At 36.6% G+C, this 27,438-nt stretch overlaps 2 protein-coding genes and 1 pseudogene across 5 annotated transcripts; 1 reads left to right on the top strand and 2 right to left on the bottom strand.

Moving 5' to 3' along the window:
- Positions 1 to 1,735: 1,735 nt before the first annotated feature.
- Positions 1,736 to 6,831, bottom strand: LOC141823257 (AP-3 complex subunit mu-like; annotated as a pseudogene).
- A 321-nt stretch (positions 6,832 to 7,152) lies between these two features.
- Positions 7,153 to 13,593, top strand: LOC141823268 (uncharacterized). Of its 3 annotated transcripts, none has more exons than XM_074710530.1 (5): positions 7,153 to 7,314; positions 8,104 to 8,473; positions 9,461 to 9,565; positions 9,666 to 9,713; positions 13,085 to 13,593. In XM_074710530.1, the coding sequence occupies exons 2-5, from the start codon at positions 8,207 to 8,209 to the stop codon at positions 13,322 to 13,324; spliced, it is 660 nt and encodes a 219-aa protein (XP_074566631.1). In that variant the 5' UTR covers positions 7,153 to 7,314; positions 8,104 to 8,206; the 3' UTR covers positions 13,325 to 13,593. The 3 variants fall into 3 exon arrangements, with proteins under 3 accessions (XP_074566631.1, XP_074566630.1, XP_074566632.1); XM_074710529.1 differs by having other exon boundaries at positions 7,154 to 7,314; positions 8,117 to 8,473; XM_074710531.1 differs by lacking the exon at positions 7,153 to 7,314 and adding an exon at positions 7,346 to 7,374.
- Positions 13,594 to 16,393: 2,800 nt separating this feature from the next.
- Positions 16,394 to 26,712, bottom strand: LOC141823267 (putative plant SNARE 13). Of its 2 annotated transcripts, none has more exons than XM_074710528.1 (10): positions 26,299 to 26,712; positions 22,927 to 23,019; positions 22,630 to 22,723; positions 22,510 to 22,547; positions 20,375 to 20,472; positions 19,614 to 19,693; positions 19,485 to 19,541; positions 17,955 to 18,055; positions 17,736 to 17,810; positions 16,394 to 16,807 (listed from the first exon to the last, which is right to left on the bottom strand). In XM_074710528.1, the coding sequence occupies exons 1-9, from the start codon at positions 26,373 to 26,375 to the stop codon at positions 17,768 to 17,770; spliced, it is 681 nt and encodes a 226-aa protein (XP_074566629.1). In that variant the 5' UTR covers positions 26,376 to 26,712; the 3' UTR covers positions 16,394 to 16,807; positions 17,736 to 17,767. The 2 variants fall into 2 exon arrangements, with proteins under 2 accessions (XP_074566629.1, XP_074566628.1); XM_074710527.1 differs by having other exon boundaries at positions 17,963 to 18,055.
- Between the last annotated feature and the right edge of the window lie 726 nt (positions 26,713 to 27,438).

The raw sequence follows: 27,438 nt of genomic DNA, 5'->3' as shown, positions 1-27,438 counted from the left end.
AATAGGAAGGCGCATGGATGCTTCCTGGAACTGGTCGCAGTGAGCTCGCGTAGTAAGGTCAACCCATCGCGTATGGATTGTCAACTGCATGAGTGCAAGTTGTGATCCCATGGTGCGCTATAATTCTGGTCCTGCTCGAGTCCCGTGGCTATTGGATGAAAAACACATGGAAAGATTTGCTTCAGATTGTGCAGCGGCACGGCACGCGATGGATTCTGTGTTTTCAAACCTAGGCCAGGGGTTACTTTTTGGTAGTCAATCTGAGTCGTGGCCATTGAATTGATTAAAAAAAAAATGATAAATTTCAATCAGTCTCATGGACTCAATCTCTGGGATGGTCAGTTCGATCCCATGAAAATTTTCCATCGACCACCAGAGTAAATCGGGAAGCGCATACGACGGCCAATCCAGATGCCCAGCATCCTTTGATTACGTTCTCCATTTGGAAAAAAATTCTTACAAATACGCCGTAGTTAGGAATCGAACCGCAGATCCCTGAGTCACAATCCGGATATCCTACTATTGCACCATTGTCTCGGGGACCATTGAATTGATTAAAAATATATATATATATATAGTGTTTATTGATTCAATCAACTGTTTAATTAAAGCCAAGTACCAAAACTATCAAAGCCATTTAGTGGAACAGCAATACAGCTTATAGAAAAAGAAAACAGTGCTCTAATTAAGCCCCTTAAACCAGCGACCATGCCATAAGAAATGATCTGACACTAGGCATTCTGCTTAAACAAAAAAGAAATCTCGGCAAGAACTGGACAAGGATGCCAAAGAAGAAAGAGAATTACAATTATGCTTATCTATTATTTTGAGAATGGAGTGTTTCATTTTGTGAGAAGAAAAAGATGTGGATATTTAGATGAGTTTATGAACCAATAATAGTTTATAAATAGCAAAATAACTTATCTATAGTAATAAAATTCTACTATTTTTGCTACAAGTACCTTAGGACCAGGAGAAAAGTTTAGATGGTAGATGAAATTTTAAATTCATGAATAATATAGAAATAAAACGAGAAAGTGATAACTTTCTGTCAAAAAAATATGCAAAAATACGAACATAAATGTATTGTCTGATAAATGAAGGACATATTAATTTTGGTTTAATGCTTAAAAATATGTGGGATGATGAAGCAACAGGTGGATTACTGGCAATTGCCTTTTCCCTCTTTGAACAGGATTTGGGCAGTTGTGCTACAGTCTTATTGGTGGAGAAGCCTTAATCTAATTATTATGTGCTTGTTTGTTGAAATTTCTGTCAAACTATGAAGACCTAAACTAAAAAGAAGAGGGAAAAGTGCACATGATTCTTGCTTAAGGTCAATAGAGTGTGAGATTGGGAGAAGAAATTAACAAGTGTCGGCTTCTTTTGTTGACACAGAGCAAAAAAGAATACAAAAAAAAGTCAGCAGGAAAAGAAGAAAAAAGAGAGAAAATATTGCAGCGAGGAAGTTAGTGGAGGAGAAGCTATTACCTTTTATTTGTAGATCATGTCTCTTTCATTTTCTTTTAGGAAATGGAACTTTTTCTAGTGATGTCAATATTTCATAACAGAATTTAAGATCAAGCAGTGCAAATTATTTGCTTGGTTTGAGATCAATATTTTATAACAGAATTTGAGATCAAAATGGAATCTTTTTTCTAGTAAGACATTGGAAAGAAAGTAAAGAAGTAACTGAAGAGTATCACGCTATGTAAAAGCGTAACTTAGGTGATATAGGAAATATAGCAATCTGACCGGAAAATCCAGAAATATATCATGATTATACTACCATAGTACTTGCTACGATGAATAAGGGTATGAGGAATAAGCAAAGATCTCAGGACCTTACTTCATATTCTCCGGATCGAGTGACGGCTCGAAAACCCTTATAAGGTTCGCTCAGTGTATTTTTAACATTTAGTCTGTGTATTTGCAAGCCTGAGAATGCAACCCCCATGATCCTAAATCCAACTCGAAAAACTGGGAACACATGCAATTTCTCCAGACTTGTCTCGAGAACTAAATTGCCCGGGGATTCGCCTTTGGGTACTCGTCCGATTGACCAGCAGCAAGTCTGCAAGAGAGAAAGAAAAAACACATGATGCGAACAGAGATAAGAAAAGCCCAGACAAGGGAACTTGTGGGAAGATGTTGAAATGTATCATCAGTACTACTGCATCCAAGGGAAAATTTTTGAAAAAAGAAAATCTGAAAAGTTCATATAACTGAAAATCATGATAGAATTACTAATGATACCAATTTCATCTAGTGTTCCAACTATTCTGACTAAACTGATCATTCTTTTTGGGCACCGATCACGTACTCACCTTGTCCACTAGAATGCTCACCGTGCCATGATTTGGGGTTAAGTTTGCTGATGAGACACAAAGTGGCAGCTGAATTTGCACTGTTATCGAATCAATTGTTTTTCAAGGTTCATTGCGTATTCCAACCAAAATGCTAATACGGGAATTTCCTGCATCAGAAGTTATCTGTGGCTTCCCATAAATTGGTCTGCTCTTGAGCTTTTTTAACTCTGACCAAAGACACAAAGCACCAGAGTTGTTATACAAACTCATGTTGAAGGATATATAAGAGCGAGAAGTTTATTTAGTGCATCTCCAAAACAAAATAAGAACCCATAACTCATCAGCACATGGATGGAATCTTACATCATTTAAGATCGAAGGGTTTGAAAATGATAAAGTCAAATCAGGAAGACCAGGGAGATGAGAATTTACTTGAACTTTACCATATATCTCACATTTCACTAGAATCCCATCCCTGAAGATGCAAATCAAACAATCAAAATATGCTCCATTATCATATGCCAAATGAAAGAGTTCAAAATTTTATCTTTGAATTCCAAATATGAATATCATTCACAACATTTTTGAGATGTATCAAAACCTAAAATTATGCAATAACAGTGATTTTGTAAACGTTGCTACAAGAACATGCAAATATATTAATGTGCCATGGATATGGTGAGTTGCTGAGCATGTTAAGTAAAACACAAACAAATGGCAGTGTCCTATCAGTACAAACACCAGTGCCTAGTAAAATAGAAGGAAACAAAGGTTATGGGAAAGATAAAGATCACAGGTTAGAGAAACAATCATAAGTAACAACTTGAGAATCTCTAAGGATTAAAAAGAACATCTTCATCATCCAAAAAAGAAAAAGAAAGAAAACAACACAAGTAAATGGATTGAGAAAGTACAAGACTATAACTCAGTTTGAAGTTGCTATTGAGCGTGTCTCATATCCTAAACAAGCTCCAGTTAAATATCGAGATTCTAGAACAACCCACCTGACAAGATAAGGCAGCAACAGTGAGCTACGCTGGCCCTCAAATATACTTTTATGATCTACTCAAGCGCTCAACATGAACAAAACAGTCATTAACCTATGAGTTGCACAAACTATAGTAGTAAGATTCAAATTACCAAATGATTGTAAAGAAAAGGAAAGCAACTTAAGAACGAAAAAAGGCAAGTAAAGACTTAATTTACATGGATGCTGCATAACAAAGGATTATGAATAAAGAAAAGTCTTGCTGTGAGAATTTAGCAATTAATAGCAACGTATTGACAAAATGACAAGTCCAAAACATTGATACGAAGAAGAATACTACAGAGAGAGGGATTTTGCATCAGAACCTCTTAAAGATTGCATCCATCTCCTCAACAAGGTTGGCATAAACTTCATTGCTAGAATGCTTTGTGTTAATTTTTCTCCATGGCATAGAAGATGCTGTGGCATCAGGAAGTTTAGTGCCTGACATTGGAATTTTTACCAATCACAACGCTTAATATTTTGCTAACAATATTTGGTGGGGTTACCATCTCCCTCACGATATTTGGTTCTGTTGTAAGAGGAACACCATTATCCGTCATTTCATCTAGAAGCTGAAATAATAGCAAATACCTCATTATTTTATTTAAAAAATAACTGTTATTTACCAAGAAGAAACCCAACTATAGAAGAAAGTTTGTTTAATAGATCTGAAATATCTTTCAGTCACAGGAACCAATTAATACCAAAGTGCAAAATTTCTGTTGCATTATTTGAGATTGATGCACTTGATTAAATTTTAGATCTTCAAAAATCTTACAAATATACAATCGCTAGCTTTGTGATATGCAGAGACAAAATAAACCACCCTAAGAAATTAGGGGAACCAACTTGAAAGCTGATTTACTTATGAAAAACTTGTTAAGAAATTCTAGCCTGGCCTGGAAATTGTTTTGAAATGAAACAAATCTAGATATCTTGTAGTCTCTTAATTGGTATTAAATTTAACAATCAATAGATTGAAAATACTCTTTTTCACTTAAGTTAATCTCAAATACAGAACATCCAACTTAACTTGAGAACATATGACACCTGAATCTATTTAAGGATATCTTTTCTAGAATTTGTTAGTGTGTCACTGTGTTGACACTCAAATTCTCCCAAGTTTTCATTCTAGTGTTACCTCCCAAAAGTTCCCCACCTAGATCATGCCACAATCAATATGATAAGTGAGTCCATACCCATCCATCAACTGAATCGCGCAAGAAACTAGACAGTTTGTTGGGTCCAAAAGGATGTCTGTATCTCCACAATGACATGATATTGTCCACTTTGGGCCTAAGCCCTCATGGCTTTGCTCTTGGGCTCTCCCCAAAAGGCCTCATGCCAATGGAGATACTTTTCATCCCTTTAAACCCATGATCTTTCCCATGTGTTTTAGATGTGGGACTATGTTTGCACCCTTGCAACCCAACAATCCCCCCCTCAAACAAAGGACCACTGGAAGCTCCCCTACCATTTCTCATGGTCCGGCTGCCATTTCTCATGGTCCGGCTGCCATGTCCCTCATGGTCCGGCTGTCATGTCCCTCATGGTCCGAGCCTCCCCTACTTCCTTTGTTTAAGGTTCAACCCACATGGTTAGATTCGGATCATGGCTCATCCGGCGGTTAGTCCGGTGAAGAGCGGCCTCGCTCTGATACCAATTGTTGGGTCCAAAAGGATGTCTGTATCTCCACAATGACATGATATTGTCCACTTTGGGCCTAAGCTCTCATGGCTTTGCTCTTGGGCTCTCCCCAAAAGGCCTCATGCCAATGGAGATACTTTTCATCCCTTTAAACCCATGATCTTTCCCATGTGTTTTAGATGTGGGACTATGTTTGCACCCTTGCAACCCAACACAGTTTACCTCTCACAAGTTTTCTACCAATGAATACATGGACCTAATGAACTTACCACCCATGCTCACAGAAAAAAGAACTATTCAGGAGAGTACAAGTATATATGCATCCAATTTTCTTTAATGTTTGGAGTGCTTGAATTCCTAGATAAATAGATCAGTTTTAGTTGCAAGCATTCAAGCTTTCCCTTGTCTGAGTATAACCGATTTCAGCCCCATAATGATAATCAAGTGAAGGATTAAAGCCAAGGACAAGCAAGCTTAAAGTATCAATTGGTGCAATTGCCTTTGGTTGAGTGGTTAGTTTTGACCAAAATTCAAAATAATGCTCCGTGTTGTTGTTTCAGGCAATAGCCAGAACAGTATAATTTTAATATCATGTTATGTCTATACTCGGCATACTTTGGTACACTTCAATGTGTGCCAAGATCAACTCATGAGCTATAATCCTATAATACTCTCTATTCAACTTTGTTTACCTCCAAATATAAATGTAGAAGTAGAGAATTATTGAATAAAAAATTTGAAAGGACCAAGTTAGAAAAGTAACATGCATCTCAACTAATGATTATGAGTTACTAATGCCAAAATAACTGTCATGTATCGGATAAGAGCTTTGGTGCTAGTAGTATCCTAGTGAGATCATCATTATAATTTTCCAAGACTCAAATTAAATACTGCTTTCGGATATCTAATTACTCAGGGACTTGGACAACACGACTAAAATTGGAAAAGACATAGGTGAAATATATGAATCATCTTGATTCCTTTAACTTTGATGTCACTCTTCTTTTCAGGAATATCTCTCTTAAGGTAAGAGAAATGCCTTAACTCATTTTAGCCACCAGTCCAAACTAACTTAATCAACACAACTCAAGGAAGATTGATAACTGACAGCATAGCAGAATGAACAACAACTTTCCTTTGAGGAAATACATAGCCTCTCCAAATATTCATTCCTGCTCATAGTACAAAGAGGGGAAACAACACTTATTAAATTTGCGAGAATTTGAATTCCTGCTCATGGATCCATATAGTCAGAAGAGGTGATTAAACACGCACCTCGATACCCATTAGTGGAGGCATTTCGACCTGAGTACACGCCAAAAAGATGATCCCATCTCGAAAGACTTGAAAGAGGTGATGCGTTGGAGATGAGAACACAGGCAAAGTCTAATTCATCACGGGACAAACATGTGAATTGAGCAACAAGGAAATCATAATAAAAAACAACCCTTTGGATTTCAGAAACCAAAGCGCTTAATCCAAACTTAAAAACAGTAGGCAGCTTATGCAGCGTTAACCATTTTTTAACCGGTGTCCATAATGATTCAGGTTTTTCTTTACCATGGAGGGATCACCGCCTTGGGAGACGACGTAATCACAGAACCAAGAGCAAATGGAGCATGACCTCCTGCAGCAATCCAACAGCGCGAAATTAGTTTGCAATTCAACGTATCAGGATGAAATCGGAACAATAGACGAGTAGCCACCATGTGGAAACATGGTTAAGCCATCCTGATCAGAGGTGAATAGCAGAGACATGGGGAAGATTACCCGGTGTCCGAAAGGAAGAATATACACTGAAGCATCTTCAAACTATCAATGCCGATCCCCAAAACTCGATATGAAATAGTCAAGGTCGCCGTCGCCCTGCAGCGGCGACGCCGGGGGAAATCGATGGTCAGAAAGCGGCTGATTCACACGGAAGGCAGAAAAAGGCCGAAACTAATGGGCCGTTTCAACGGGCCGGCCAAGGCAGATAGACCAGGCCGGTGCGTTAAAACAAATTAACATTAAAAGCTTTAATTTTAAGATTTTTGAAAATTGAATTATCAAATTCATTAAGTAAATTAATAATTGCGGTACCATAGCTGGAAAGCAACCGAAACACGCCACGCCACGTCAGATGTTGACAATGTCGCCATCCGACGTCCTCATCCCGTCTGATCTCATCCGATCGTCCCTTTGATCTCTTCGCCAACCCCTCGTGCCTCTTCTCTCCGCCAGCGGAAGCCGCTTTCCACGTCGTCTCCTTGCCTTGCTTTCGCTTCGGGGGAGCTCAATTTGTACAGAAAAATCAAATTCGTTCCTTTTGTGTTCTTGCGGTCAAAGGTGAGAACTTTAATTCAGGGGTTGATCGTCGATGCTCAAAATTGGGGAAGTTGATTCTATGTATTTGCTCTAAACTCGTGTTCTGTGATACCCTAATTCTTCGTGGACTTTGATGATTGCTTTCATAGGTTGTCCCTTCTGTATTCTGAATGGACATGCTGTTTTGCTAACTTCTTTTATCAGTTTTTTCTATTAGATTTTTTATGTGCAACAACCAACCTCTTATTTTCTTAGTTGGTTGGTTTTATTGGTAAGTAAATAGTTGATGACCTCGATTTCTTATATTATACTAGCGATAGCATGTGAAAGTATGAGCTGTTGATTATGCGAGGGAAGGTAATGTTTTTTTTTTCTTCCATTCTCTCTTTCTTTTGTGATACATGTTTTCCTCAGAGTATACACTGGTGATTGGTGAAGAAAACTGATAGAGTTTTTCTTGTTTCGGGTACTTCGGATAATTTTTGCTCTGTTTCTGCATTTCTTGTATAAAGTAGTGCTCTTAAGAGAGGACTACGTTGTTTGTCTACCTGGTTATTGCTTATAAAAGTATGTGCTTGGTTCTTTAGGGCATATTCAATTTATCTTTTCACAACTTGTTTAAATATACTCCTCAAGTTAACTTCAAATTTCTCTTGATTTCATTTGTTTCCTTTCTGCTTTGTTATTAGGTTGTATTAGCTAGTAAATTTTTCTATAGAAAGGTGATGAGATCTTGTTTCTAGATATGAAGTTTGTAGAAGGAATGTGTTCAATCAAAGTGAAATGTTGCTTGGTTCACATTATCTATAGTCTGATCTTGTAGGTAGTCTCGATCACTTCAAACAAATATTTGCACATAGTGGCAGAAGATTAAAGACTTCATCAATCAACCTCAGCCAAAAGATTCCTGGAAATGGGTTCTGAAGGGCCTTCAGTAGTAGTTGTTCACATCACTGGATTTAAGAAATTTCATGGTGTGTCTGAGAACCCCACCGAAACAATTGTCAGAAACCTGAAAGGGTTCATGCAAAAGAAAGAATTGCCTGAAGGTCTTGTTCTTGGAAGCTGTAATGTTCTTGAAACAGCAGGCGAGGGCGCACTCCCTCAACTTCTGGAATTTTTCCAGCATGCTGTCTCTGGGGAAGTTAATGAAAGTTTGAACATGAAGCAAACCATCTTGGTAAATTGGAATCACCTTTGTTTTTTTAGAAATCTAAGGAAGAATAAATTTCACATTTGTCTGCTATTTCTGAAACTGAAGTTCCTGCATTATTTTTATTCCAAAATGAGATTTTGATGCTTTTAATAGCTTTATGTCTGGTTAAGGAACATAATATATGTGCGATATGTTTTCTTAGATTCAAAATTTTTACCAAATAGCAGTGACAAAGTTATTCATCTCTGTTAAGTTTGTTACCTATTACCTATTGTTACTACCAAAATAATCGACTCTGTCCATTTGTGTTGGAATTGTCCAAAAATATGAAGCATGGTCACCTTTAGCACTAGGTCAGTTATGAAGCATGGCCATTTTCGGCATTAGATCAGTTTAACTTTTTTTTAGATTGAAAAACGATTTTGGTTACTGCGGTAGCTACTTACAAATTGATAGTTCTCTGTCCTTGGATTGTACAATTGCACATTGTAAATCAGCATGTATTTTACAATCAAAGACATTATCTGGACAAGAAAATCAAGATTTAGAAGATAGTCGAGATCTAAATTTTACCCTTTATGATTTGTATATCTGTCTATATATATTTTATTTGATAATCAAATCTGTTAGATATCTAAAGAAACCAGTGGTTGTTCACTATATATGTAATTGTCTTTATTATGAAGCAAATCAACCAAGTTATGGAACTTAAATGTTGGCTACTGCATGACAAAGTTGAACCTGGATGCAAAAGGAGATTCCTCTTTTCTTCTTCAGATTACTCTCTTTCTACAAGTTAATATGCATATGGTATCTAATTGTGTATTGTGAAGCATAACAACTCAAAGATGACTTAAAACATAGAATTTTGCTTCTAAATTACATTGTTAAGCTGGATGAAATTGGAATTCATTTGTCCTGTTCAGACTATCTCTCACTCTCTCAACACGTAATCTGTTCATTTTAATCTATTTCTGTATGCATTCTAAAATGCATTATCATTTGTATCAGCTTCATCTTGGAGTTAATAGTGGTGCTACGAGGTTTGCTATTGAGAATCAAGCAGTAAATGAAGCTACTTTTCGCTGTCAAGATGAGAAGGGATGGAAGCCTCAGGTTTTATGTGCCATACTTCTTTAACTATTATATGTTTTCTATTATATTTTGAGGACTCTTCCATAAATAGAAAGAATGTCCTTTATCATTAATTTTGCAGAGAGTCCCAATTATATCTTCTGATGGAAGCCTTTCAACTGTTCGAGAGGTATACAATGACTTTCATTCTTAGAACAATTACTTTTGACTAGCTATTTAAGTAGTGTTTATTCTTAATATATATTTTCTTTTTCCTTAAGAAACATTATTAAATCACTCTGATATTTTTCACCTAGAACTGTGTGTAGATTGATATTTATGAAAATTTCAAGCCCTGGCATAAATATTCATTTATTTGCATTATTTTATCCAATAGTCTTTGTTTTGACAAATCACGAGTGCTTCTAAGGTACTAGTGCATTCAATTTGAAATATTTTTCAGTTGATACCAGACAAAATGGCTTTATATAACTGTGCATGAGTGAAGCCCCTCTGTTAAGTCAAATTAAACCATCAGTTATTTGATTGTATAAAATCATCATCAATGTAATAGTTTCTATCTGTGTGAATGTACCTACGTCAATATATTTGATGTCTTCATAAGCACATGTTTCAACTAGTTGGGGATAAACCAAGTTGATATTGCATACTGTTTCAACAATTTCATGATTGATTGGATGGATAATGCGCTTCTGAATGAATTGAAGTGGGAAAATTTATTTGTGTTATTCCCTAGGTAGTCCTACCTATGTATATTAGCTTATTGTAACTTTTAGATATAGTATCGTGTCTATTTGCCTCTTTACAAAGAAGTTTGTGACACTGCTCCTCCAACTAGTTTAACAATATTTTAAAATGCTAGATTATTACAAATGTATTGAATTCTCTGATTTATTAAGGACTTGGTCAGCAAAGCTTACAAACTTTTTTTTGGAACTAACGAATGGTGTTGATCTCTTGGGATTGCACCTTCCCCTAGTCCATGTTTATATGTTCTCGTGCTTCAATATCAAATTGGCAACAATCTGCATGACATCTTTATTGTCACAATATATCTCTGTTGGCTTAGTAGGAAGATTGCACATTTCTGTTATCTGCGTTTGATCTGTATAAGCTCCCATGTGTCTAGTGTTTCTTCCTCTGAACTTGACCTTGCCACTGAACATTAGAATTTGTTTTTAGCTCTTCCATGATATCAAACTGCCTCTTGGAAGAATGCAAAATCCAGATGTATACCATCAATGTATAAGAAAATTTGTGTAACGACCCGGCCCCTCGGCCCCTTGGGCGGCCCAACTAGCGGCCCAATTGGCGGCCCAATCGGCGGTCCCTTGGGCGGCCCAACTAGCGGCCCCCTTGGCGACCCCTATGTCGTCAATCGACGACCCTCGACCGTGTCGTTACTCACTAGGACTTTCCACCCCTGGCCAGTGGATTTTTGCCTCCCCCAGGATTCGAACCTTAACCTGGAGGTCTAGAGTTCGAATCCTGGGGAAGGCAAAAAATCCACTGGCCAGGGGTGGAAAGTCCTAGTGAGTAACGACACGGCCGAGGGTCGTCGATTGACGACATAGGGGTCGCCAAGGGGGCCGCTAGTTGGGCCGCCCAAGGGACCGCCGATTGGGCCGCTAGTTGGGCCGCCCAAGGGGCCGAGGGGCCGGGTCGTTACAATTTGTCTATTCTATATTTGCTCACTCTACATATTAATGATGACTACAATCACTGTATAATAGATCCTTTCCTAGAGCATTCTTGACTTATGATAGAATCGGTTCTTTAGTAATTCATATTACCCTTGCATTAGTTGGAAATTTTATTCATGTGCGTGTTAAGTGACTTAGCTCACAGCATACCAACTTGCTTCAAAAAATCAAGTACATATTCTTGTTGCAAGATATAACTATCAACCTCTAGACAGGCAACCTCTATACTAAAAAAATACTTAAGATTGCCTAAATCCTTGGTTCAAAGTGTCAGTGAATGTACTCTTTCACCCTTGTGATACTCGCAGAATTATCGCTGATAATAATGATATCATCCCTATAAACAATGAGAACGATATTTGTTCCAGTTGTTCTATGTATATCTCCTTATCCAGGTCATGCAATTATACCAACTCTGATACATTTGCAATATGATTACTCAACTTCCTTTGCCATAGAGATATATGACCTAATTTTCAATCTGCACCACATGTCATCATCATGTTAATTTTCAACATGTTTCAGGTACACACAAATTATTCTCATATTGAGGGTAGGATAGTGTCGTACTTTTTTTTGTAAGATTAGGTTGCTATAGTACTGCAGGTCTAGATTTTGGCACCTCAGCTTGTGGAGCATAAAAGTCAATGATAAGGTTGGGTTACACAGAAAAGCAAGGAGAGGAAAAAAAGCTTAAATAGAGAACAACTTAAAATCGAGATGTTAGAAAACTTGAGAAATGAAGGGATTAAGCTAATGGTTAAACATGAAAGAATGGAGCTTCTAAGAAGATAAAATAGTAATCATACCAGTGATAGTCTATTGTAGATTTAGTAGAAGATAGAAGAGTTAAAAGCTAAAGAGGTAAAGGCAACTTCAGAGAAGAGCTACAGATGTTCTAGTTGGAAGAGTTGAATCATTTAGGATTGAATATGGCTAAAGGACAATATAATATTAAGGGGATTGAAATTTAAATGGCCGCAGAATAATTTCATATATGATCACTAGACTTAGTTGAATGGCAAGAAAAATTCATGTAATCAACAAATAGTTCGAATTCTCAACTTTCTATTCCTCTCTTCCCTTGCCTGCACAATATAGCACCCAACTTATTCCTTATATTTGGTTATAGTCCATTATGTACAGTTTATATTTCTCATAGTCTGACTTCTAGAGAAAACAGAGGTGTTAGCTAGCTTAATGGAGGGCCTATGTAAATTATTGATATGGTCATGGGCTTCCTTCCTGTCTCCACCATGATGGCTATCCCTCCAATATATACACAAAATATAAGAACTGCAAAAAAGCTATACTTTTATTTTACACAAATACAGGAGTGACCATTATTGCCTCCGTAATCATGGAGCACATATGGAATTTTAGCATCTGCCTTTTGTTCTATAGGCTTATATAGAAATTAGCATGTTTATTCAATAAATGATTTACTTAGGTAAGTGCGACCTGCATACTCTATCTGAATATCAAATTTCGAATTCAACTTTTTTTTAATATGAGAATGTAATGTGCTTCTGGAGTAATTTTGCAAGACATTTTTTAACCAGTATGTTTGAATATAAAGCATCATCTGATCCTTCATAACTGTATTTTTCTAATCCTACTTGGAAACCAAATACCAACTCATACTTCGATTTTTCCTTAACCAAAGAGTGGAGCAAACTTTATCTGTTAACCAACATCATGATAGTGATCGACATTCATGATTAACTTAGAATTTCCATTTCCTGCACATGTTCTGGCCTTTTTCTTTTTAATCATGATTAATTTTTATTAGGGAATAAAATTGACTTTTAATGTCTTCCCTTTTGTTTGTTTGCAGACTTCTCTTCCTGTCAATGAAATTGTTAAGGCATTGTTAAACATGGGATATGATGTTATGCCTTCTGATGATGCTGGCCGATTCGTGTGCAATTTTGTGTACTATCATTCTCTCAGGTTTGCAGAACAAAATAGAATAAAGTCACTGTTTGTCCATGTTCCTCTCTTCTTGACAATAGATGAGGAAACCCAGATGGAGTTTGTTGCTTCCCTCTTGAAAGTGCTTGCCTCCCTGAACTAGCGTCGCCACTATGAACTTTTTGGCATGTCAAAACTGATTTGAAAGTAATCTCAAATGGCAGTGCCAAATAAATAAAGATAAACCCAAAAGAAGGTTAAGGAACTTGATTTGCTGGGGTGGTTTGTCTGTGCACAGAAAAATATCAAAGATGAAATCCATAAGCGCTCGATAGGTATGTAAGGTTATGGTTGTATGTTCGGTATGGTATGATCTTGCTGCTAAGACATGCACCATACATTCCCTGCAATAAATCTTAAAGAGTTTGTTAAGCTGTTGAAAAATCTCTTTAGATTTGATCCCAAGTGCTTACATTTTTAGTTTCTTTCAAACTAATAGAAGGAAATGAAGTGTGGGCTTGCAATGAGATTCTTATTTGTTTGAAGCTGGAGGCAAAGTAGACTCTAGTCAGTGTTATAAAGCAATTATGGAACATTCAAATAGACGTACGAGGTATAACACTATGCAGAATGAGAATGTGAAGATGCAAGAAAAGAGTAATGCGAATAAGTTGTTCCCATTTAAGAGGCCATTCGGTATCGTGAACTTGTTTGCTATGTCACCAATCTCATTGGAGTACATCTTAGATCTAGACACTGGATCTAAACATAGTTTCAGCTGATGAGTATGTGGATTCACCTGATTCAGAATGAGCAGCATAGATTAATAAAGCATCACTTCTGATTAATAGTAGTTCAAACATATTATACTGATAACAGACATTTAGTAAAGAAACCCAAAGAAAAGAAAAAACTTGCAGACATTTAAAAAATACTATTCATAAATGATCATTTTAGAAATTGCAATAAAAAGAAAATAATAGCCTCGTACTGTTTTCACATAATTAAGTTGTTAAAGTAGATTTGAATCACAACAAAAAGGCAAAGATTGAGGATGACAGGATTAGTGCACACCAGAAGATTGTGGGGCTTAATCTCTCTGTGGCACACCCCAATACTATGAACGTATGCCAGTGCTCCACACATCTGTAAAAGATGTTCAAGTACTTAAACAAGACATGATGGAATTATTTGCTGCAGTCATTTGATTTCTACTGTACTAATTATCACTCAAGTGGTCAAAAAATGTCCTATCAATTCAAGGTCACCTGGTACATATAGAACTTCACATATATCAGTGGCATCCGTTGGTTCATCTTGTTGAGTTGTTGTAGTGTTTAATAACCCTATGAAGTCTTCCTGTACATATTCAAGTACCAAATTGAGATACAGTTCGTCCTTCTCATTTGTTGAAATAACATCTGGATGATAAAGAAGGTGCATATTCTGCAGCTCACGGTTTTTGTACCTCTTATCTTGGAGAACCTTTTTTATAGCCACAGTTTCGTCTGTCTCCAAGCATTTAGCCTATTGAAATGGAGGACAAAAACAAAGATCAGAAAAGTTCATAATTCTTAGAATGACAAAAATACTGGAGGTATATGTGTAAACTAGATGTATTAAGCATTTGCAACTATTTACAATGAAGAATTAGGGAGGCATATCAACTATACAAATCATGATGGAAGCAACTAGCAAGTTGCATGGCAAACAAATGGAGATGCAGTTTCAAGCTATAAAAGGTGAAGACATAGCTAAATCTAAAATTCATCCTCACTAGACCCTCTCCAGATCAGAGACAAACAAGGCTGTCAATTTAACAACTGATATACAAAAGCTTTAAGCTGCCAAAAGTATGCAAATAATGACAATCATTAAATACTTTTCATCTGAGATTCCATTATCAACACCCAAAAGGAGCCCAATCCAACCCAAAATGTCAAGGTACCTAGATGGAGGATTCTATAACATAAAAGCATGCTGAAGAAGCCTCAATTGGCAAAAGAGATGGAGTATTTATTACTTAGCATTCCATGGCATTTAAGCATATGCTTACCGTTCAAGACACTGATCTTTTGGTATTTAAGCATGCATAGGAAGAAGTCTCGCTTAGCAAAAGAGATCAACTTTTTACCGCAACATGTTTTTAACATCCATCTCAGGAGCATTATCCATACATGATTTTGATTTTGTAAAACCAAGATATCCAAAGATCCACGGTCGATTTGTCTGAGAAGATAAACCTCAAAAGTACCAATTCCCTCTTCCAAAATATGAATCATCTCAAACAAAACCACGATAACTATCATGTCATGGAGAAAATTTCAGATATGGAGAAAAAACAAATCGATGACTTCAAATGTGCAAGAAATTAGAGCCGGCTCGATCAGACCTGTTCCAAATGAAGTCGCGGAACGAGTGCTCGAACTAGTTGTGGGGTGTAATATAATGGCCTGTAATCTAGTTTCATATTAATTTCCTTGGTAAAATATCAAACCTCTACGCGTTCGCCCAAACAATTGAGAACTTTGAAAAATCTCTCTTTTGCCTTCACATCCCACTGTTGATTAATTCGGACACTAATCATACTGTATGTCCCTGCGTGTGTGTAACTTTAGCCGAATATGCATGGTCTTTAATCAATTTCTGAAGGCCAAAGTTTGGATGACTTTAATAGTGAATGCCAATGCAGTTTTAAAGGTGTATCAGATTTGTCTTTTAGTCTTTCTAGAATTTTCATGTCAGTGAGATTATACTTGTAGCTACTAATTGCTCTTACATTTCCTAGTAGCTAAGGTGGAGAGGGCCCACAATACTTCATAAATTTCTTAATATTTCTTTTGGTGAATTTTATCATTAAGTTAAATCTCTAAAATTCTTCCATCGTCCGCAATTATTTAGTTTAATTATAAACAAATTAGATTTGAAGGAGAACCTAATGATTGTCGACGGTTTTTCTTTCTAGTTCCCTTGAACTGAAAATTTGGCAATTACAGTTTTACACAGCAATACAAGAAAGCCAAAAAGAATTTGTAATATTTTCAAGAAAAATTGCACCATATTTTCATACGGCTCATGACAATGCACGAACCCAAAGAAGAACACAAGTTGCAAACTCAGACATCGTGAAATCTAGGGAACCACCAGCATAATCAACAGTAGCATGCAATGGAATACACAAACAATATCAAGCTCAATTGGCTTCTCGCCTAAGCATGTACAAATGGCCGAAGATATTGCATCCAGAAAGAATTGATAGGAAAACGTTCACACTGCAGCAAGAATGATCCAATATTCTGCTCTAAGCAATCACAATACAACAACATTTCAAGAGAGCAGTGTGTCAGGAAATCTGCCAAGCAAATAGCAGGTTACCTCTATAAAAATAAACAATCTAGGAACCATATTTATGACAACAAGAGCATAACGAGAACATCATATACAGGAGAAAAAAAGAATTATCACACGGCATTCATGACACTTCAGTTTCTCCGTCTTTTGTCATTCTTTGGACAAGGTAACCCAAAAATCTCTTGATCACAACAGATACTGACGGAAATTAAGCAGACAGTAGTTTCCTTCCTGTTGGAGCTGGGGGCGCTAATCCAGGTATATCTGGAATGCTCTTGTTGTTCGGATGCACAATCTATCAGTAACAAAAAAAAAAAAAGAGTAAAAGATTGTTAAGGCCACTGCTATCCAATAATTAAATCTAGGTGACCATAGAAACTTGTCCATGCCATGCCCCTTCCATTAAGTCATACTGACCACCCCTAGAAACCACAATGCAAACAGAGATATTAAAATGTTAAGAATTTTTTTTACAATAACTTATTTCTGTTTTCAGTGCTATTAAAACCTTGAACTGCACAATTGACAAATGTTTTAGTAGAACATATGCGAAGTCCTCCCATGCCTGGATGGAAATGTTGAGAATTATGTTAGGGCTTGATAGCCATAGTCAAATTGTCTATCTTAACTGAATATATTGTAAGGTTAGATCATCACCACAAGTGGTTTGAGGGGCACAATATGCATGCACACTAGAAGATCACCCAAAAATCACCCATCACAGATATTATTAGTAATAAGCTTGCATAGTATTCAATAGAAGGATAAAATTTATGTAGCCAACCATAAAATATTTGAGTCTGACATGGCTTGATGATGACAAAGTTAATATGGCGACTATTAACTTGAACTAGTTAGCAGACGTACAATGCTTCTGTGTAACTGAAAAAAACGAATTAAAGGGCAGTCCAATGCACGAAGTTTCCACTAATGCGGGGTCCAGGGAAGGATTTATTTTACGTAGCCTTACCCTACATTACAAGAGACTGTTTCCACGACTCGAACGCGTGACTTCCAGGTCACACAATAATAACTTTATCATTGTGCCAAGACTCCCCTTCAATTGAAAAAAAATGCACTGATCTAGTTTAATGAATCACAATTTTCTATTAAATTTCATTACTACATTAATATACTTAAAAGAGAAATAATCCAGTCTCAAAATAAATGAAAATATGGTCCAGAAGATGCTTGAGAATGCTATAAGAATAAGTGAGAAGTACCTTCACGATGATCACTGCAATTACACCACAAACTATAAGAAATAGGAAGAGCATGATGCACTTATCAGTAGCAACCTGAAAATAAAAGAATTTACAATTAAGATAGACAAGCTGAATTGTGTTGAAATACTGCTAAGAAAATTTACAATTGGCAAGCAAAAAACAAATGAAAGCCTAGAGAAGGGTCAGGGGGAAAGCTAGAAAAAAACAGAAACTTACAAACAAACCTGCCTACCAATCTCTTTCACCAACTGAGAAGCCTTCTTGATTGAGAACTGGATAGTGTCCAGCTCATTAACAATTCGACCCATTTGTTCTGTCTACAAAATCACAGGATTAAATGCACAGCATACAAGATTAAAAAGAGAGATTTCTACATGCTCCAACTTTTAAATCCTGTGCTCCCAAGTCCTAAGAGTTAGACCTGACCCATGCTTCACTTGCTTGTTCTTAAAGCCATATCATGTAACCTTCATGATCCCCGTATGTAAAACTCTAGGCTAAATTAATCATTTGTAGAAAATGTATTTATAGGTGGGGACAAGTTCGTTAACTAACACATAATTACTAGCCTTTTAAAACTTATGGTCATACAGAAGGCCCAAGCTATATTGCATTCAAAACAGCTTCCAAGAAACTACTTTCTGCATATCTTCAATGCTATACTGCATATTTAATTCAAAACTAAATTTTAATCATTTTGGTCTAGAAAACGAAGGCATCAAGAAAGACTAAGGGAGTAGAGAGATGTTAGAAACAATTAAAATAACAAATCTCATTTTACATCAAACACACAAAATTAATGAAGGAAGGTGAGACAGAAGCTAATAGTACCTCAACTTGAGATCAGAAAAGAAGATAAAATTTTAAAGGTTGTGAAAATAGATGCATCGCTTATTTCTCTTCAAATATGTATTTTTTTTAATTACCATTCTCACCTCTTTTTTTTAATCCAACCTTTTTTTGTTTAGCACTCCTTTTTTGCCTTTTTAATTCTTTCAGCACATCTGCTCGTTGTCCTTTCTTCTTAAAAACAAACTACCTTTTTTAGAAAAAGAAAAAGAGATGATGAAAAGGTGCCAATGACCACTGATCTCAAGATCTTCTAGGACGAGCATGGGTGCACCAAAGCTGGATGTGCTAGAGGAGGAAATGGAAAAGGTGACAATGACTATCAATCTAGGGATCTTCAAGTAGATGAATGGGGTGCACTGAAGTTGAAGGTACAATAAGAGGAATTGTCTTTGGCTTCATCCAACTTCTCAAGATGAGCATTAGGCTTGACAGACTAATTGCTGCCTTCACAACTGAGAGTCACCAAGGGGCTACACAAATGGTTCGGTGAAGGCAAACCCACACAAGAAGGAACCATGAGGGAGAATCTATGGAGTCAGATAGTTATTGTTGCTGGTGTGAAGGCACAGCCTGGGTGTTGGGTGTTGGATGTTGGATGTTGCGAATTTCAATGAGAAGCAGGGATTGCAACAAGGGGTGAGGAACTGGTTCATGTCAGTCATGGTCGAGTGCATAACAAACCAATAAAGAAAAAGAGCTATAGATGACAGGCACAAAATATATTCTTAAACTAAACCAAAAAGAAATCCCTATCATCCAAATGATACCTTCGACAACATATGTTCTTTAAAAAACAGAAACAAGGACTAGAGCCAACAATTTATACATGCTAAATTCATACGGAGATAAATGAGTAGGAGACTTCTGTAGGAATGTTAATCTTAGGTAAGTTACCTGGCCCTTAAGATTAGCAGCAGTTTGAGTACCTACTTCGATGGTTTGCTCAACAACCTATAAGAACATCCCATATATCAAAAATGATTCCAAAAGATAAGAAAAGTTATGTGAAGTTTAGTGTTTCACCATCTTTGATCGTTCAATAGTTTGATCAGTCTCATCCATCTGCTTCCTTCCGGCATATATAAGCTCTTGATTAGACATCTCTGCAAGAACCAATATATCACATAGTAATAGACAAAAGAATCAAAGAGTGAAATAGGAAAACATAATATTTGAGAAAATCATTCAAGTAATTATAGCGTATCAACCCCAATTTTGTAGTCCATTTAAAAAAACAACATAGATATAAATATAGTTCTGTCTCGCCTGAACCATGCAAGTCTCAAGATGTGAAATGCAGTTGAAACACTTGCCCAACCCAAGACACCACTGGAGGCTCACCACAGGATAACAGTCGGCAATGATCTGTTCAGAAAAGGGTTGATCAAAGCTCAACATCCAAGCTCGGTGGCCAGAAGCAGAAGGTATCCATCCAACTAAACAGTAAGATGGATGGAGAATTTTAAAAATCTATCATTCCAGTCATCCATGCAACCTTGCTTGGTCTAAATAAACAAAACCTAAGAGTCAATTTTGTTTCTATAAATAAGAAAAGATACATAATTTGTATCAAGTCAGTGAATGGGCAAATGATTCTCCATAATCCTCTCTTCCCTTCAATTTATTTTTGCCAACAGGTCAGCGACAGATAGGACAGCCTCATGGGGTGGGGTAATCATTTGAAGACAATACTGGATCAGAAATAATTTGAAGACGCTAAAAACAAAACTCTATAAATACTATGTTGATGTGCCCCTGATGCTTCAGAGGAAGAAACTGATTACCTGATGCCATCTTAACGTTGTCCTCAGCTACAGGGTCACTGGTTCCAGCACCCATATCAAAGAGTTCAACTCTTTTATTACCGAGGCTACTTTGGTACCTAATATTCATTAGCAATAGATTTAGATGAGGAAACAATGGGAACCATTTGCCATTCAAGAGATGTTTTACTGATTACTATGTAATAATATTTCATTATCCTTTGTTTACATTTCTCTCAAAGTGCAGAAAAGAAATCAATTTTATAAAAGAAAATGTCAAGGATGCTACTGTTAGATTGATTCAATGTTATACAATATGGATAATGTTGTAGTTACAATTATTGGTGTAAATAATAAATAAAAAAGCATTTGACATCAGACAATAAATAGGGTAGAAACAATAATTTACATGCACGAGAAAATGGTTATTTTGGGCAGGGCATTTCTGAAATTGGACATGAAAAAAAGTAAAAGAGGTGTTTCACAAAAATGCTTTGACAGAAATGGCTGAGTTTTATTTTAGCTGAGGATTTTAGATGAGAAGAAAAGAAAAATCAAATCGATTAGAGAAGTCAGTAGCTAAACCATACATATATAAGTCTTTCACAAAGTAACAAATATTACAAGGAATGAGAGACTATCTATTGTACCAATCAAAATAATCAAGCCTGTTCCGGCATATTATCAGATGAGGATCATGCATTAAGATTGTAGAATCGGATCAAAAGCTCTTAAGGTTCTACTTCTAATAAAATCTAATATTGTTCCATGCAAAAGAAATGAAAAATTGATACTTTGGTGTTCATCTCAATTTCAACACATAATAAAAACCAACTAACAGTTAAAAGATACTGTACCTTGAATTTACAGTAAAGAAATCTACACAAATGATTCCTTATCTGCATAAAGAATCTTGAAAATGTACCTAAATGGCAGTTTAAATAAATTTTGATTAAATATTCATAATAATCTAAATATATCAATGATCTCTGTTCATTATCATTTTTTGATTAGCAAAATAATATACTTATGGAGCATCATGATCCCTCTCCTCATGAACGTTTCCCCAAGCCCTAACCAATAGGGATGACCTCTCTTGTAACCCGAGGCATCCACCATCTTCAACGTCTACATCGAGCACCAGCCAATGAGAACCGGGCAAGAAGCAGACCTCATTGACTCATCCTCCCCATCCTCACATGTTAGGATCTTGCTGACTGTCCATGTCAACAAAACTCATCATCCCACTCCTTCGATTATTCCTTCTGCTTCACATTTTTTGTTCTGTGTAACCGAGTTTCCTCTTGCTTCCTTTGTCTACAAGCAGAGTCATGACCCTTGCTTCTTTCTTTTCACTTGCAGGATGTGGGTTCTCTCATCCCTCGTGCCGCAAGTGGAGATATGAGAGCTTCGACATAATCGACAACCTCCCATGAGCCACAACCTTTCAATTTTTCCAGGTATGATCAAGATTGAATTCTACAATTTGCTAGCTTTCAGCTCCGCCTTCAAACTTTCCTGTTCCCTCAACATTCTGCAGTAGTGTTCCATCAACAATGAACAACATGTCTCATAATTTCACAGCCTCATTGCCTGCCTTTCATTTTGGTAATATGATCTTTTGAGAGGAGCTTACCAATACACCCTACATTGCCTACAAAGCCATATAAGAGGTGTTCATGGTTTTATCTTGGTTTGCAGAACTTACATAAACCAGGTGCTTTTTAGATCTTTGCCTTGTGAGTACCTCAGGCAAATTCTGCACTATTTTTGATCTCTACTTCAATCAAGTGAATCTCATGGAAAAGAATCCAACCACCACAAGGCAATGAGAGAAGGATGATTGTACCCTCTGTATCAATCACAGACCCTCCTTTGCTGGGGATTGAAGAAAAAAATCAAGAAAAGAATGGTGACTCTTACCATATTGAGAAGGAAAAAGTAATTGCACAGTACAGTGAAACTATAAATAAGACTTAGCATATTAACTAATTATCCAATAAGGTGAGGCAATGCAATAAGGAGACAAAAACTAGAAAAAATTCAAAACATATGTTTTTCCCTCAAGGCTACAATGTTGAGAGAACATTGAAGATTGAAAATTATGAAATTTAGGAGGAAAGTAACATTAACAAGAACAACATTCCAAAACATACGTTTTCCTCAAGGCCACATATGAGTTAAGTTCCTTGATCTGGAATAACCAAGTTTGATTAGTTATAATTAGCAAAAAGAACATAAAAGGGAAAATGAAAAACAAGAAGTAGATTACCGACCATGGTCTGCTTCTTCTCATTGAGTTTTTTATTAACCTCTGGAGGATTTTGATTCTCTTGATTCTTAAGTTCTTGATCATATTCTTTAATTAACCTGTAAAAATTAATATATTAAATTCTGAAAAGTTCCTACTGGTGATAAAAACAGTATGTGTATGCAAGAAATCTAGGTCAATGAGCATAAGTCATGAACGCAACAAGTTATAGGACACTAACATTAAAACCACACGCACACACACACACACATATATATACAGTTATGAGATCTTAAAGTAGAAGAAAGGTAAAGTCACTTACCGCTTGCATTCCCTCATCTTCCCAGTAAGCTCCTCCAACTGTTTAGACTGTCTGTTAGGATCTTTAATATTATCCAATTTCTGGAATCCATTCCTGCAAAACATAAAATCAAGAGGAAAGTAAATTGTTGGTGTAGTGAGATTAAAGAAGCTATAAAAATAAATGGAGCAGGTAAAAGTGTAGGTTTATATGATATTCCTATTGAAGTTTCGAAGAGTTTAGGAAATCAAACTTAAATTTGGTAAACAAAGTTATCCAATAAAAATTTGACAATTAAGAAAATTCCTGAAGAATGAAGGGAAAAAAGCACTTATCTCTAAGATTAAAAGTAATGTGCAATGTTATTCTAATTAGAGAGGTATCAAGAAGATGAGTCATACTATGAATCCTTGGGAAAGAATTATTGAGAGGAGAATAAGGGATGAGATAATCATTTCTAAAAATCAATTAGGTTTCACATTTGAAAGATCAACTACAGATGTAATTTATTTGATAAGACAACCAATGGAAAATTATAGAGGAAAGAGCATGACTTTGCACAAAATTTTTATTGATTTAGAAAAACTTTATGATAGAGTCCTTAGACAACTACGCGGTGGGTTTCGATAAAGAAAGAAATATCCTGTAATTATATTGATATGATAAAAATGTATTAAAATGTTGTTAACATTGTTAGAGCTGACCTCAAGTGTGACAAATAATTTTCCTTTTGTTATAAGTTTACATCAAAGAATCAATTCTAAGATTTACCTTTTCATATTAGTTTTAGATGATCTGCAAAATCATGTTTAAAACAAACTTCTTTAGAGTACACTATTTGGAGAAAATGAAAATGTAAGTAGATTAAATTAAAGCTGAAATTTGGAGAAAAACTTTAAAAATTAAAGGCTTTAAGATAAATTGAACAAAATCTTAATATATGAAATATCAGTACCAAGAAATTTTTTTATGAAATAGTTAAGATGGGATAAAGGTTTGGTTGTTGTTGTTGTTGTATAGTTAAGATGGAAAGACATCAAATTGAGATAGTTAAGATGGAAAGACATGAAATCCTTATAAGCAAGAATTTTAGGAATCTCGAATATGTTATTCATTAAGAATAGGATATTATTGAATACATTATTCCGTAACTCTAAAAAGTATATATATATATATATATATATATATAGGAAAATGCTACCCTGCGGTCCTCCTCGTGCGCTCCTCGTGCGCTCCCACCCGACCCAGCCTTGCTCTAGCCGCTGCCGCATCGCCGTCCGGCTACCGCATCACGCCCGATGGACGCGCAGCTCGCCGGCGCACATCCCGGCGCCGGATTCCGGCCGAATAGTGGCTGGAATCCGACTAATTCGATCGGAATCGGCCGCTCGCCACCCCCATCCACGACTCCTGTGCACCGTCCCACTCCCGCCGCCGTTGCCGCCTCATCCGCCCACCGCCGGACCGGGCGCGTTCGATGCACCAGTCGAGGGCGCACCACCCGGCATCGGATTCCGGCCGGATAGTGGCCGGAATCCGGCGAATTCGACTGGAAATCGCTGAATCCCGCTGGCAGTCACTGTTGGCCGAATCGCGGCCGGTTTCCGGTCAAATCATGGCCGGAGACCGGTCGAGGAAGGACCGCCCGGCGCCGGCGGTTTTCCGGCCAAATTCGCCGGATTCCGACCACTATCCGGCCGGAATCCGGTGCTGGGCGGTGCGCTCGCGAGTTGCGCTTCCATCTTGCCCGGGGCGGTGGCCGACGGTGGCCGGAAGGCGAAGCGGCAGCGGCGGCAGTGACGAGGGGTTGGAGGAGTGCACACGGGTCGCGCAGGATACGGGCCGCAGCGTAGCAAATTCATATATATATATATATAGTAATGTTCGAGAGAATCATGTTGACGTCCCAAATGGTCAAACAAAGACAGCTTGATGGATTCAGTATAATCCTGCCATTGCTGTAAGCATGAAAAGGAAAATAATTTACATGGAAAAAGGAATCAAAATCACTCCTGAGTAAATTAATTAAAATCTTAAAGCTATAACAAGCAATAGCAGTAAAAATGTGGGGCTAGTAAAGGAAAATATATGTGTACCCTTAAGAAGAAGAAAAAAATACAGATGAAAAAAAATATCATACAAACATATATATCAAAGTTGACTGGCTAATCAACTTATCCTAAAATCTTGAACACTTATAAATTTAATATTGTATAAGATGTGCACCAATTTAATCTAAGGTTCTCCAAAAGGATTTAAGATATGATATCATAATTATTTTGAAGCGTTAAGGAAAAAATTTCTGGTTTAACAACACACTATCACAATAAGGAAAATCCTGAATAGAAAAGCATGGGATGATTCCTTTTCAGTAACAACTTTGATCTAATTCCTACAAAGAGTGCGACAAATAGATCAATTGTGGAATGCACATTCCAAAGTTATGCATGAACTTACATATTCTTGCAATTTGTTTACTTATATGTTGATCCACTACCACTATATTATTTTACTCTTTTGAAATTTTTTCTAAATTATCTCAAATAAATGTACTCTTTTGAAATTTTTCTAAATTATCTCAAATAAATGTGCTGCAGCTGCACCAACAGTAAGTTTTCTCCAAACAAATTTTACTAGTTTAGTTACATTTCATTAGATATTTTACATGTATGTAACATGGTTCACATAATTTCAACCAACTTCTACTAGACTGTGAACATATTTTAACAAAATTGAATTTAGATTATTAGTCATCTGAAATATCATTATGCTTTTCTTTGTTATGTTACCATAGTTTGTCAGATTTGAGATTTCAGAGTTCCAACATACTTGAAGTTTGAATTTTGGTGCCCATTGACTCCACTCATAATTTTAGCTATTAATGTAGCATAAACTTTCTTGACATTGGAACTCTATCCTAATTTTCCCAGATATTATCTATGCCAATTTATGCTCAAGCAGGCAATACACTCTATCCTGATCTCCCCATAGTTAATATTTGGTTATGATCTTAGAAGCTTTTTGCAAAATAAAATAAAATAAAATAAAACAAAACATAATAAACAAAACCAGCATGCCCACAGTGATCTCAGAATCCCCTTGTTTCGCGCTTTTGGCCTGCACATATGAAATTAGAGTTTGCACTTGGTCAAGGACAAATAATCCAAAACAGATCATCGTCCGTCCAGATAAAACTAATTCCTCAATGTGCCTTATATTTTAACTAAGTTATAGAGAAACATAGATCCATCCGATTACTCCAAAGAAAGAAGCAAATTTCCATATGATAATCTCATTCATTGCCATGTCATGTGCAGTTCAAAGACGTAACAACAAGAACAAAGTCGAATCAACATATCACGCGGAAGAACTCCTAGGTAAATCAAATCTTACTGAAGTGCTCGGAAGATGTCTTGGATCTTGCCATCGATCTCTTCAAGCTCCGGATTCATCGGTAGATCGCTCGACATTGCCCTCCACGAGCAATCAAAAGCCCAACGGTCAAGAACTCTTCAAGATTCCACCTCCTTAAACCTGACTCGAGAGATCTCTTCCTCGGATCCAAGCCGCCTCGCCGCCTCCAACAAGGGGCGAGAAGGGTTTCAGTTCCAATCAATAGACGAACACTGCCAATCACCGAAAGGGAGACGAGGAGGAAGAGAAGAGAGTTGCTAGGGCTCGTTCACTTCCTAGTTTCCTTCGAACTCCAACTCGCATCAAATCCGATCGATGCATTCGTGGCCCGAAGTATCTTGCCACGGGACTTTTTTCCTCTTTGGGGCGAGAAGGGTTCTGTCGAACGTGCAGTCTTCGTACAGACGCATCGAGACGATGAGAAAAAAAAAAGAATGAATAAAATTAAATAGATGATCATGTGGGGGAGGAGAGTAGTGCTTGCGGTTGACGACAGGGTGGATGAGGCGGATGGTGAGCTGTTCGTTCTGTTGGGACCCGTCCAACAGAACTTAGGGCATCTCACGTCATTGTCAAAAAACATCTTTTTTTTCCCTCTCCGCTATAAAAAAAAAAAATTCACGGATCCCACATTCAACATTTTTATGACATATTAAAACGATAAAAAAATGTAGAAGACGTTACAAACGGTTAGATAGTTTCTGATAGATTTTTTTTTAATTCTCAATATATCACATTAAATACATTAAAAAATCTATTAATTTTCATAATTAAAAAAGTTTATCTATAAATTTTAAATTTCATTGTTAATTAATTACTAATCTCCACCCACCTGATTAATTTCGAAAATAAAAATAAAAAAATAAATTTTAAATTTTATTACCATTTTTAAAATAAAAATCTCAAACTTCATCTCCCACTCGGACCATCCTCAAGTTGCATTAACTTTTTCTTTCTTTCTTTTCCTGATGGCACAATGGGGTAGAGATGGTAGGTGCATGTGAAACTCGCAAAACTTAAATAACTTATAGCTAAAAAATAACTAAATTAACTTTTATTTAATTATTCGACAACCTGGAACGAGGGGTAAACATTTAAAAGAGTTTAAAGGACTAGGGC

The sequence above is a fragment of the Curcuma longa genome, chromosome 3 (assembly GCF_044706935.1).
Source record: "Curcuma longa cultivar G26 ecotype Majalengka, Jawa Barat chromosome 3, ITB_CL_G26_1.1, whole genome shotgun sequence".
In the NCBI taxonomy this organism is placed as follows: Eukaryota; Viridiplantae; Streptophyta; class Magnoliopsida; order Zingiberales; family Zingiberaceae; genus Curcuma; species Curcuma longa.
This window is presented reverse-complemented; position numbering and strand designations above follow the sequence as displayed.